We start from the raw sequence: 13,917 nt of genomic DNA on the forward strand, positions 1-13,917 counted from the left end.
TAAGACGTGACCCTGAAACTGAAGGAACTAAATAAAATTCAGCCATCTTTGATTTTATTATTCACACCTGTGCTCTTTATACTGTTATGGTGATATGTTTTTCTCTCCTCTTGCTTGGACCACACCCAAACCTTCATTTTGATCTCAATTCCACACCAGTAAAGTTTCCTGACTGCATCTTGAACCGTTGGGATGCTATTGCAGTGACATAATCTGCCAGACAGACACATAAACACCAAAACTGCTTATGTGGTTGTTCCCGCTACAGTAAGGATTTCCAAGACCATTTTGCCATGACGACAAACACACAAGGTGAAAACAACAACAGCCACATGCTGTCAGGACCGCTTAAATTGTAATTAATTCGATTTTTTTCTGTCTTTCTGTCTTTAGAGACCACAAATGAAATTTCATTGACTTCCATTGAATGGAGCAGACATTTATGAAACACATATTCTTTTTTTGAATTTTTCAGCCTTTTTGTATTTGACAGTGACAGAGGGAATGGAACGAGGATGCAGAGGGGAAGACATGCGACAAAGGGACTTTGGGCCAGATTTGAACCTGATGTCCTATATCTCAAAATGTGAGCAAATTATTGCCATGTATTATTGATACTATGTAAATAGATCTTTTTCTTATCAAACGTAGCTAATAAAAGTTGTAGAGCTATAAACCTGCAGATAAATGCAAAACTATTTGTATTCATTGTTTGATCATTTCAAGCCTTTTTTTTTTTTTTTAAACTTGAGGTTCTGTACTGTTGATACTGAACCAAACAAAAAAAGGTGTTGTTTATAAGTTTGGATGAACAATCCCCTTGATTAAACGTTTCTTAGAGAATGAATGTTATGATCTCATTCTATATCTTACTTGTATCTATCTGCATGATCCCAAACTCTTTTTTCTTTTAAAATCCATGAATCCTGTACGCAACTAGTATTTAGGTATTCTTTTAGTATATACTAAAGTATTTGTCCTTCAGTATTTACAAAGTAACTGTATTAACCCTTTATCAGGCAAAGAACTATATTTGGTAACGTCAAGTAATATTTCGAGAAAAAAGTTGCAAATTTACTAGAAAAAAAGTTGCAGATTTGAGAGATTTAAAGTGGCAAATCTGCATGAAAAAAGTTGCAGATTTACGATTTACTTTAACCCTTAATAGGACACTCATTGAAATACTTGCAAATTCCAAATTTCAAACCTAGAGAATATTGGAGGATATTACATACTGCCAGAATGTGTAAAAAAACAAACAAAAAAAAAAAACATATGAAAATAATATTTTGAGAAAAAAGTTTACGAGATTAAAGTGGCAAATCTACAAGAAAAAAATTCACAAATTTATGAGATTTAAAGTGTTGAATCTGGGAGAAAAAAGTTGCTTTTTTCCCCACTTTAAATCTCTTAAATCTGCGACTTTTTTCTTGTAGATTTGCCACTTTAATCTAGTAAATGTGCAACTTTTTTCTCGAAATATTACCTGAAGTTACCAAATATAGTTGTTCGCCTGATAAAGGGTTAAGCTGACTTAATGCAGTGTAATGTCTGCACCTGTCTGCACAGGCCTGGAGTCAACAAACATCCCACACCGCCCCCGTGTGGCTGTTAACAGCATTACATCAGGTTTGCGCGCGCCACCAGCTCCCTGTCAATCATCGCTGTAACTCCGCCCCTCTGTGAAGTGATTGGATGCCAGCAGGGCGCTAGAGTGTCAACGAGCCAATCATGTGGCTCTGCCTCCTGTTAACAGGGCTCCTATTCTGAATGCCCTCTCTGTCACCTGTGTGCTACTGTTATTTATAGAAGCCTGAGGATGCTGAGTGGAGGAATGGAAGAGGAAGGGAAGGAGGAGGAACTATGGAGGAGAGGGTGAGACAGAGAAAAAGAAGAAGGAGGAGAGGAGTACTTGATGACGACCATATGTCTCGCTCTAATGGTCTCTCAGTGAGAGGCAGACGGGAAGAGAGGAGACCAGTCATTTTTGCAGGGCAAAGTACATATTGATCCCAGCTTTGCAAACTACATCTGTCTGATTGATGGTTTTCCTAAAGGGGAAAATTGGTGAAAGTGAGGAGAGGGAATGGAAGAAGGGTAAGAGCTATTAAAAGCTATATAGAATTAATGGTCAAGGGTTAAGGTTAAGGCAGGGGAATATGATGAATTATATGGTTAAATATGTTCCTGAGCCAAAATAGAACTCCTAAATTGAAAAAAAAGTCATATGTTAAAGACTACTATATGGCCACTCAATCAAATTTAGCATTTTCTAAGTTGCAGATTCAATATCATGGAAGACAAACTCATGCTTTTCTGAAGCTAATGATTACTTAAATCATCAATTAATTTATCAAATATGTATATCAAATACTTTAATTAATCAGCTATCAAAGAAGGTTGGAACTTTTTTTTCTCTTATTCAATTAATTAATTAATTAATTAATCAAATGTTTCAGAACTATTTTTCAGTGCACAGAGTGGAAGTTAAAGCAGCATAAAAACAACAGCCAGTGAGGCTGAATTGTTAACCTACACTAGCTATTCAAATGTCATCTTGCCTGGCTTAATAAAGTGTTGAATGGCAGACAGGTCATCAGTTAACTAAAGATTTTAACATGGGGGAGGACATACAAAACAGTCCCTTCTGCCTCTGGACAGTCGGTGTATAAGAACAAGCAGAGCAGCTGATAGTATATAATAATTTAGCCAGTTACTGTAACTCCACAGCTTGCACAGGTTCACAGTGAGGGGTCAGTGCACATGAATGCCCTCCTGTTGAGATTTATGGCTTTCAATGACATTTCTCTTTTGTCTGAGGGTGTATTATTTCTATTCCATATGATCCTATGATAGACTACACACAGCTCACCAAAGGCAAAGACATGAACAGATTAACTGGTAGCATTGATGAAAAAATATGCTGACCCCCAAGCCACCATCTGAGCATGTGAGTGTATGTACATTGTGTCATCTAAGATTCACATCAAGTACAGTGGCAAACAGCAGACTGTACATCACAGATTCATCATATGCCCACTGTAATGTACTGTTTGGTAATGAGTGAACTGATTGCAATTTATTAAGGAATATGCATCACGTAAACACACTATATATACCAAAAATAAAGCCCATTAATGTAGATAATACTGCAGGACTTGTCTATTTTGATATTGCACTTTTGTACTGCATATTCCCAGCAGATTTCCAGATAATCAAATAATGAAAATCCATTGACATTTTGGGGTCTGAGCACCAGTCACCTGAATTACCTGATTGGTGAAGCCTCAAAGTAGCACTAAAGTCTTCATTTCAAAGTCCAGAAACTATTATACTGGCAGAGCTGTTCCTGTTATATAGGTTAGTAAGTTTAAAACACATGGCGCACCTTCACATATCAGATATGATCAGATGGAGGATAACAGCAGGTTTTCATAAAACAGTGGTATTTCTGCCCTGCACAAATAGGCTGATTTGGCTTGTTTGGGTTTTTCTTTATTCCTGTAATTTTCAGTGACCCGTCATGTCTTGGAGCCCATGGTTCCCGACCTCAAGGGAGGGTACCACTGCTACAGAACACAATAATAGCTAATGTGCCATAATAAGAAGATACAACAGCAAATGTGTTCATCTTCGCATTAAAACATTAAAGTCTTTAAAAGTCGATGTCTGCCATCACCCTTTTTCTACCTTGCTCACTACATATCCCATTGCATCCATGTACATACAGCCCTGCGTGACACGCATTTTACGCACAGGAGAGGCAGAGTGGGTCGGGTCTGTGTTTACTTCCGGACTCCGATTTAGACTTCGCTCAGAAAGCAGCAGCTCCAGTGGAGGTTCAGGCTGTCAGCTAGCACGGTAGCCATACAAGGCTTCATGACAGAGGTTACCGAGTTGACCAGCGGCATCCCAACAGACAAGCCTCACTCGGCGCCACTGCACACCGCGACTCCAGGCAGAGCCACACCGCTGCCCCGCTCGCCTTCGTGCTCAAAGTCACTCAATGCTGCACTCCCGCTACCAGCTAACAGACTGATCTGACTGTGTTACTGCCACTTCATGATCCGAGCCAGCTGAGGATCAAAACAAGGACAATCGCTCAAAGTTTAAGCGGCGTTTGTGTTTGACCGGCCAGGATCCAGCAGCTGGGAGAGACACGGGCCCCGGGGAGAGCGACGGGACTCGGGGGCAAGGCAGCCTGGGCAGCGAGGGTGGTGGCTGGATAAACTAGGGGGTCGCCTCCAGCTCCTGGTGGATTCATCCCCTGCCAGCTAACGTTAGCTAAGCTAGCTATAAACAGCGCCATGGACTGGTTAATGGGGTGAGTACAGACAGCTAACGTGCCTAGCCAGCTTTACTCTCCTGTCAGCTCAACTGCGCAGTCTTTCTGATGCTGGCTGCAAATTCACCGCACAGTAGCTGACACCACCACAGTCAGCATTAGACAGGTGCACTGTCGTGTTCACTACTGATACATTGCCACTTTAACTCATTAATATGACCACAAGCGGGTAGCATGTTTCCTAGCCTAGCTTAGCCCTGCGATGCTAGCTTGGTAGCAAAGCTGGCAGCGGTCTCCTCCTGCAGCGGGGAGCCAGTCTGCTGTTACCCGGGCCAGGCGGTGTTTATGGGCATCTCTTTGGCCTGCAGCTATCTAGCCAACGGTGGCAGCGCCCAGATTAGCTTGTGAGAATATCTTTGTAGACGCCAGTTTGCTGTGCAGGGAGACTATTTATAGGAATGATTAACACAGCAAAATGGGCTAACGTTAGCAGCCTGTCAGTCTGGCTAACGCGGCTATGCCCGGTTTAGTTTATTTCCTGTGCAAGGTGCGCTGGCGGCTTTCACGGGACCTACCGTTAGCAGTCCTGCTAACTAAACTCTATGGAGTCTTGGGCTATTTAGTCAGTTTTTGATTCCTTTTCATCCTGCCTGTATACACCACTTAAAAAAATGTTTAAATGGCATGTTGGTCGATTTTTTTCAGCACAACCTTACCTATATGACCTGATAATAATTTTTTCATCCTGACTCACTGGATCAACATTTTGAACCCAAAAGAAACAAAGAAAAAACAACATACAATTTGATTTTGAATCTTTTTTTTTTTAACTTTCAAAACACTGTCGTGCTCAATAAAGAATTTTAAATGTTTCAAATGTGAACAAAGGTGTCAAATATAACATATAAGAGGGTTACATCCAGTTCTATCATTTGATGCAACATATATTTGACCTTGTCTCCAGTTTTACTTGGTATATCATCATCAAACTGAAACTGGCCTCATGGAGTTGACAGCCAGAACTTTAGAGGTAAAATTACAGTAGGGCTCCACGCTGCTTTGTTTTTATGTCTGGATGTGATGAAGAAGTCATGCTTTGGCGCTTTTGGTGACTCCAGAGGGTTAACAATAATGTGCTGCCTTTGGGACACGATAGAGGTGTCACCGAGCTCATTGATGGAGGATATAGCTTCATACTTGTTAGATAGGTACCTTGAAGGAGGATAAATAAACATCAGGGAGATGTTGGTTGGTGGCAGCACGTCATTCCACTGAGACACAATGTATTTAGTCATTATAGGACAATGATTTTAGGTGTTGTGTATTTTTGTTGTGCAGAAGGCATGGGTTGGGGTGAGTGCTGCTGGTCAGTGCTATTAGTAGAGATACACCTTCTATACAACCAAACATCAAAGCCATTGAGGATTAACCTGTGACATCAGTGTGTGACCAGCCCAGTCTGCTATCAGGGAACTCAGACATGCATTTGTTATGCAAATGTAAAGGCACTAGATGATCTGACCAGAACATGGTTTATATTTACCTGAAAGTAAAGGAGAGACTCAGTGAAATTGTAGTCGTCAAGATGTGTTTCTTTTCTATATGAACACATTTCTATGCACCGTTTGCAGTGGGAACTTACACACCAGGTCTTTGGCATAGCACAAAAGGTTTGGACTTGCACAGGAAGGTGTGTCGCTGTGAGATTTTTCTTTTTGCCGACTGGTTATCAGGTTGGTCGCAGCACTTTGACTGCAGAGCAGGGCAGAAGACGGGTGGAGACTTGTTATCAGGGGTGTTTCTTTTACATCCTAACATTTTGGCTGAGAGATAAGAACGCAGTCTCTCTAGCCATACACTCAACCGGAGTACTGATGTTTACGAACTGTGACCTCCGGGCCAACTAGTCTGTCTATCTGTCATATAGTTAGCAGGATGTCTGAGTAGATAAAAGACTTAAATCAGATTTTACACATACTTAGGTAATGGGCAAAGATGAGTTTTCATTGAGTTCTCATTGCCACTTATAAAACTGTTAACACTCAGTCATAACTCTTAAACTGTGTGGGGTATGAGCAAAAATAAGTTTCCTGGCTCTGGGTGGTTCACATGAATTGATCCATCTTGGTCTTGCTCATATTTGCCCTGCACAAATCTTTTCACTATTTTTACAAAACAGTCAATTTTCTTGCCACAAATTGCCTCCACTGTTGGTGGACTGTGAATTTGAATGCCCTTGAGAAAAGTTATCATGTGTTTTGGGTATTTTTATGCAAGGCCTATTTCAAACAGACTTGAACATATCATGCAGTTGAAACAAAAAAGAACTGTGGAGTTATTTTTCTAAAGTTTCATCCTCCTTCTGACACTGGTTTTCCCGGTTTTAGTAACTTGTTCTTGGCTTGTCTCAAGTTGCATCAGTTCTCTCAGCTGTAAATATGATTTAAAGGTCTTAATCTCCATCTTCCTTTTCCCCTCCAGTCACTCACAAAAATAATGATGATTTTTTACGCCCATGCAGTTGGTGCTGTCAGACCTAAACTGGTTTGCTTAGTGATCTGTTAGGAATTCAGAAGCAACACCCAGTTACATCTTGGTGTTAGAGGAGGTGAGGAAAGCGAAAAAACGCATACGGGTAAAAGAGAAGGCCGCTGTCTGCCTGTGAACATTCGGGATTATCATAGTAAATGCAGTTGTTACGAATAGTCAATCTAAGGTTTTGATTATTTTTCTGGAGTGATGTCCTTTAAAGTCATTGTGTCATGTTCTATATACTCCCAGATAAATGAGTCATGTTTATATATATATATATAAACTAAAATTGTTTATTCATGGCATGTTAAGTAGGGGATCTACAATGCATTATTACTGTCGGCTGTCTATTTAGACGTTAAACCTTTTCCACCATCGACCTAGACTGATGGCGTTTTTGCAAGCTGAGAATTTGTGTTTACCTTCATGTTAAAGCCGCACGCTGTTGACTGTTTATATATGCGGGGAAGGTGTGTATGTGAGCTGAATGCATCGGAAGCGAGCGGGCGTGCGTCCAGCGTGCTTCACTGACAGAGTGGAGTCCATGAATGAGTTAACCAAGCGTGTAATCACTCTGAATTCAGACCCAGGGTGAAGGACGCCACAGACGGGACTGATGGAGGGAGGAAGTGAGGAGAAGAAGAAGGAAATGGAGTAGTGAAAGCAGCTGATTTGAGGAGAAATGTGCAGATAAAGAGAGAGAGAGAAAGAGGAAGGTGTGATGAATGAAAGGGGAGATACTGATGAGGGAAAGGCAGGGTGAGCTAAAGGGATGGAAGAATCGGAGACGGCACGTTTTTTGACCGATGGAGGAAGGGGATGTGAATGCTTTCGATGGAACGGTTGATTAGGGAGAAAAATAAAGGAAATTAGCAGGTGGGGGGGGGGAAGGGATGGAGTAGTTGATAAGAAGGATGGAGCTCCACAGGGGATCAGATGGAGGTCTGTAGCAAATGACGGCCTACTAATGGTGGATAGATTTTAGAAAAGGAGATATAGGGATGATGATATGAGGGCTTCCGGTGGGTGACAAATTCACAAAAACAGAATTATTTTCCCTGTGTTTTCAGCAGGATGCTACACATAACACCTCTTAGTATTGGTGTGTGTCACCCGTTTGCTTTTACAATATACGCTGAAATGTGTTTGCAAACTACATTCACTGTGTATTTATTTTGGACAAAGAGCATTATTTCGTAGCCGAATGACCTCATCCGTCCAGATTCAGAGTCAGACAGGACGTTAAATCACTGGAGAGATGCGAGACGCCTAAATGTGTCTTTTCCTGCTGGGTGAAATGGGCAGGCTTTGACAGATGTTTAATCCCCTCGCTTTTGAGTGATGGATTGGTAATGCTGAACGAAGAGCGAGAGAATGGAAACTACAGCAGCTAAGTGGAGCGCCTGCTTTAGGCTGCCTGACATGAGCAAGAGTCAGATTTAATGTACACTTAGCTCGCACTGCATCACCTGAGACTTAATGGTATACAGGCAGCGTATCATTATCCTGCATCGTTGGAGTAATGCAAGTAATGGTACAAAAGATTCCAGTAATGGAGGGCTTGCTTGTTGCATCCTCTCATTTTGTTGGTAACAAATATTGGGCATGATGCTTATTGTAGTTGAGAAGGCAATCTTTGTGTCTCTGCAAGGAAAAAACTAAGTATGACAACTAAGCCTGGGACTTCTTGTTAGATTCTTATTTTTGGAGCAGATATTTTCTGATTTAAATCACAATTTTGCTTATTTTATCAGAACCCTTTTTGGCACTTGTTAAAGGCAACATTAAAGATTGATACATTTAAGGAGTTTGGTTTGTTTTGTAGGGTAAAAGTGTGTATTGCCTCAAAAATAAGGTATTGAAATTAGGATGGTGGTTGGGTGTATTATGATCATGATATTGGGTTCAATGGTCTTACGAAGCCATCATCCATCCATCAGTCAACCCTAATCCAAATTACATTTGTTTGAATAGGTGATGTATTATCATGCTGATACAGGTATAGAAATATTCCAAATGTCAACAAATACATTAATAAGTTGTTTGGGGGGAACTTTGAGGTCTGATCTGGAAAATGCCCAAAATTCCTTTGAAACAGGCACCGCTATGGTTGACAGTCAGAGATAATGAGGGTTAAGATGCAGTCAGGTGATCGGTCTGATGGCAGATAGGGAAGGGGAATTCACTAGAACCACTTATAGGCTGAACTTCCTCTACAGTGGTCGACGTCTTTCGTGTTCACTGTGGCTCACACCCAAAAAAGAAGTGTGACGTTGTGTCTCACAGTAGCTTCACTCGTGTCATTGCTCTCACATTGTTTGTTGTCGTGCAAACGTGACCAATGGAATTGATTTTACATGTCAAAATACTGGCAGTTGTCATGTACAAGTGAGTGTGGCATCATTCTGTATTTTAACTTTATAAACAGGAAGGACGAAGCACATTGATTTAAGAGAAGACTCCTCAGTTACCACTTAACCATGCCAATAGTCGGATACTTATTTATTGAGGAGTGAAGTAGTCAGATTCACATCTGGCACCCAGAGTTGCTGCAAAACCATCCCATTATTCATTTATTTTTCCAATTTCTGCTGATTGGCCATTAAAACAAAATTCTAATATAGATAGATAGATAGATAGATAGATGTGCATGATACAAAAAAAGGCACAAAAATGAATCCTTAAAAATAACATCTGGCTATAACATACCACTGTAGTATGATTTAATTATGCAACAGCCTCCTTCGTTTCCCTATTGAGGCTGTCATAACCTTTCAGATGTGAATTTGCAGTGGGGAAAAACACACTTTGCTATTCCATATCTGACAGGATGTACAGCGGCTTTAAACGAGCAGATTTCTAGAAACTATATTATGTCTTTCCAGCAAATTCTTAGAAATATTTCAAAAGAATGTCCATATATCTGTGTAAGAAGTCTAAATGTGAATTAAGTCATCTCTGCATGCAGCCCTGAACCCTGGCACAAGAGCCTCTGTGGTAGCTTTCTGGGTGGTGGCGGTTTAAGTTTAGTTTTCAGTCTGCATCTTTGAGTAACATCCCTCTCATGCTTCTGACTTGCTCTGCGTGTATATGTAGATGTTCCCAATGGGGATTTTGCACACAGTAACCCTGTCCTCATGCAACCCCTGCTGCCTTATTTCCATCTCTACCACACACACACACACACACACACACACACACACACACACACACACACACACACACACTCACGCTCGTCTGCGCACAGTCTCAGCCCAGGTGGCTGTTTCCGCTGCTCACTCTGCAGTTCCAATGCTGATAATAGACTGTGACATCTTCTCAAAGCAGTCACCTGCTCGAGAATAGAAACTAACCAACGCTGTCACCGTGTTGCGGGGGTCTGGACTGGGATGGAGACTGACTTTGCTGTCTTTATTTCTAGTGCAGTGTTTTCTCTGCTACACGGTCCTGTTGTTATTAGGGTTGACCTGAGGGCAGTGTAGTAGTCGGCTTACTAGAACGTCTCAGTGTCTGCCAGGGAAGGAGCTCTTAACTAGCTTGTTACTGTTACAGTGAACACAGCTTCTGTTGGCTCTCTGTGTGTCAGAGCCCACAGTAACAATCTGGCTCTATTAAGAATCAATTTACTGTCTCTGGCACTAATGTTGTTTTACGACTACACACCCAAGGCAGCCCAGGCCAAGACTTTTTAAGACCACGTTTTACAAATTTGCCTCGTGTTGTGGGTGGCAGTGAGCCCAGTATCTCAACACACTTCGGCGCTCGACAACACCCAACCCCGACAACAATTACACCCATGGTTCCCATCAGTGGCTCTGCAAACATGACTTCCTTTGACTTGTGGTGTTAGGTGCATAACTTATTCATAAACAGTTTTAAGTTTCAAGTGTCAATATGCTGGCGTTAAGCTGTTGATCAAACTGTCTCAACTTTCTGTTGAGGCCTGGGCTTTTCTGGCTTCACAAGAGCCTCAGCCAGAACAATCATAGGTAGAAGTAGAGATGACTCAAATGTCTCTTGTACATTATAACACACAGCCATAAATCATAAAAAAGAAGAATTTCTTTGATTATTTATTTTACAAAAAAATCGTTAAAAAATGGAATCTCAATATAGAACATTATCCAAGTGCTCACACATGCTACCAATATTATGTTATAGGCTACATATTGAACTATTTACATTTACAAACTCTTGTCCTCTCCTCTCTGCTCTGTGTAAACAGCCTGCAGTTCAGTTGAAGATTTGCTGAATTTTCTTCATGTGATTGTTGCTCTCATGCAAGTCTTCGTGGTTTTCAGTTGCACTAAGGAGTTCACAATTTAATGATTTTTACAGATGAATAAAAAATTGAAAACAAAATTTAATTTTCAGTTTCTGTCTATGATAAATGGTGTGGTTTTGGTGATTTTCTCACACTGTCTCAGGAAAATTGGTGATCATCAGATAAGCGTTGCCTCAGCTCTGTGAGAATTGAAAAATATAATAGATTGTCCATCTCACTATTTAAATGTTTCCACTTTCAAATTCCACTTAATCTTGCACCTAAAATGTTGGTTCAATAACAAAAAATGAAAGATGTTAATCAGTATTTATTGCCTGGAATTTCTCATGGAATTACTATCAGTTGTATAGAGATGAATATTTCTCTTGTCATTGGTTTATGTGCCTCAGTTTCCAAGTGAAGCTCACATCAACTCTGCCCTGCTTTAATGGAGCTGGGCCTTGGCCTTGGGCTCAGCCGCATGCTTCAGGCTATTCTACCATGATGTGCTGCTGTGCTGAGGGATTGGCTGGATGACAAGAAGGCTAGTTGGTTTGTTTACTCCCCAGAAAGGGCATCTTAGTCACTTTCAACCCTCCAACTCACTCTGTCTTTCACTCCCTGGCTCAGTTTCCCTCTCTGTCTCTGTCTCTTCCTCCTTTTAATTCTCTTCCCTTCTCAGTCTCTCTCTCTCGCTCTCTCTCTCGCTCTCTCTCTCTCTCTCTCTCTCTCTCTCTCTCTCTCTCTCTCTCTCTCTCTCTCTCTCTCTCGGGACGCTGATGTGCAGAGACGGTTGCGTGCTTGACTGCTGCCTGAGCTGGACTGTTCCGCCGCAGAGAGCGATGCAGCGTTGAACAGGCCCAGGGCAGCTTCAGCCCTCTCCGAGAAATGTTTAACAACAAAAGCCAGAGGGGTGTTAACCGCATTCGTTACTGAGCATGTAGGAGAATCGCCTAAATGCAGTGTAATGTTGTTCAAGCTGTATCGTACCGTTTTGGGAAGGAAGGAAAACAGTGGAAAGCAAAGCAGATCTGGAGGACCAGAGGCTAAACAAACAAGTCCTCAGCTCCCCTCACTGACATCAGTCGCACCTTCTTTTTTTTTTACTTTTGGTGGTGTTTGCTGCTCATTAGGTCTGTCTTGTTATTTTGGCGAAATTCTCTTCCACAGTAGCACAAGAGAGCAAAAAGTAAGCAGGGGGTTGTTGTCACACTGTAAAAGCTCAGCTGTTGTAGTTGAGTGTCAGTGACTTCAGGTTTCACAGGAAGGTGACACCTAAGTAGTTGATCGGCTAGGACTAGCAGCTCCAGCACACTGATGTAGAATGAACTACTGTTTGTCCTCCCTTAAGTTACCTAAAACTTCAAATCTCAAACAACTAATTTAAGGTTAGTTGGTTAGAATCATGTTGCCGTGCTGTTTTCCGTCTCTTGGAGAGGGTCTGAATTTTAAGTGAGCCCTCCCCAGGCTTGAAGACACAATGCTGTATCATGGAGTGTTTTTAGGACATCAGTGTGCATCATTGAGGGAGATATAAAGGCTCCATTGAATGCCTTTTGAGGAGGCAAAAAGCCCACACACACACATACACACACACACACATACACACACTCCTGAGTAAATACTGCTGTACTCTCTGGTTTGTCTCTCGAGACACCTCTCCACTCCCCTGTCTTCCCTTCCCTTTCCCGAGGCAGGGACATGGAGAGGCCCAGAAATGAATGTGATACCAGAGTGACTCTGCAGTTTGCCTTTCACTGAATATGCATAAGTGGATAATTGGAGAATCTGAATGCACGCACAGCTGTATTAAACACTTTTCCGAGCACTTGAGATGGAAACTCTTGCTAGGTGTGGTGTTTTTGCCCCCCTTTTTTTTGCCAGTGTGTTAGAGCGAAGATGAGGTTTCAAAAGCCTGAGGACAGTACATGCTGTGTGAGTATGGTGCAACTTAATACTGCGATGGATCAAGAGGCTGCAAATGCAAGCCAACTCAATACCTGAGCTGGCTGTACTTGTGAAGCTTCTCCGCCCGCCCACTCAAATGGGTCCTGACCTGTTCAAAAGCTTGAACAGTCTGCGTTTCACTGTGTCAACTGCACAGTTTGCTGACATTAAACCAGCAGCCTCTGATGCGTATGATGTGGTTACCATATAGCTGTGCAAAAACCCTTTTTTTATATAATTAACCTGTATATTTGGAGTTAATTTAATCTTCAGATCCATTTTGCTATCACTTTGATAATGTTCTGCCTGTTTGGACCACACTCTTGTGTTGCTCCTGGCATGGTGTCAGTGTGTGTGTCTGTGTGTGTGTTGCCTGTATTTCACTTGGCAGGAGAGGGGCACCATGCTGCGACTGTGTTTACTCTTTCGTAACACTCGGGCAGCCCTGCCCAGCGCACACAACTGGCACGGCCATCAGATGGAGAGACAGGGGAAAAGAAAAGACTGACAAAGGGCAGGGACAGTCACGACTCATCAGCTGCTCTCGTTCCCCTTCTATCTCTTATTTTTGCTCAAAACTGGACTTTGCTGGTTCCTCCAGTAGCGGGACTGGCTTCCATGGGCCTGGGAGCAGCTACTGTTCTGTCAGAAAGTATCATAGTCATGGACCGCTGCCAGCTAGAGCTGTCTTAAGATCAGCTAAAATAAGTTGAACCCCCCTGCAGCAGGATTTAGGGTTGTTGTTGCCATCCACCCACAAGGGACGCTCTGCAGAACATTTGGCTGCGTTTATTTAAGAACTGGTTGCAGCCTTTTAGATTTAGTTCTGGCTATGAATTGCCTTTAATGATACCTTTCTTCTTTGCATGGATAATCTATGCATTTACAT

General features: G+C 41.9%; 1 protein-coding gene across 1 annotated transcript in view; it reads left to right on the top strand.

Moving 5' to 3' along the window:
• The first annotated feature begins 3,795 nt into the window (after positions 1-3,795).
• mob2a (MOB kinase activator 2a) overlaps positions 3,796-13,917 on the top strand; it is a 65,616-nt gene continuing 55,494 nt past the window's right edge. Inside the window, exon 1 of the mRNA XM_059334978.1 lies at positions 3,796-4,324. Within this exon, the coding sequence (XP_059190961.1) occupies positions 4,308-4,324 (17 nt within the window). The 5' untranslated portion in view covers positions 3,796-4,307. The remainder of the gene's footprint in view (positions 4,325-13,917) is intronic.

Source organism: Centropristis striata, chromosome 6 (assembly GCF_030273125.1).
Source record: "Centropristis striata isolate RG_2023a ecotype Rhode Island chromosome 6, C.striata_1.0, whole genome shotgun sequence".
In the NCBI taxonomy this organism is placed as follows: Eukaryota; Metazoa; Chordata; class Actinopteri; order Perciformes; family Serranidae; genus Centropristis; species Centropristis striata.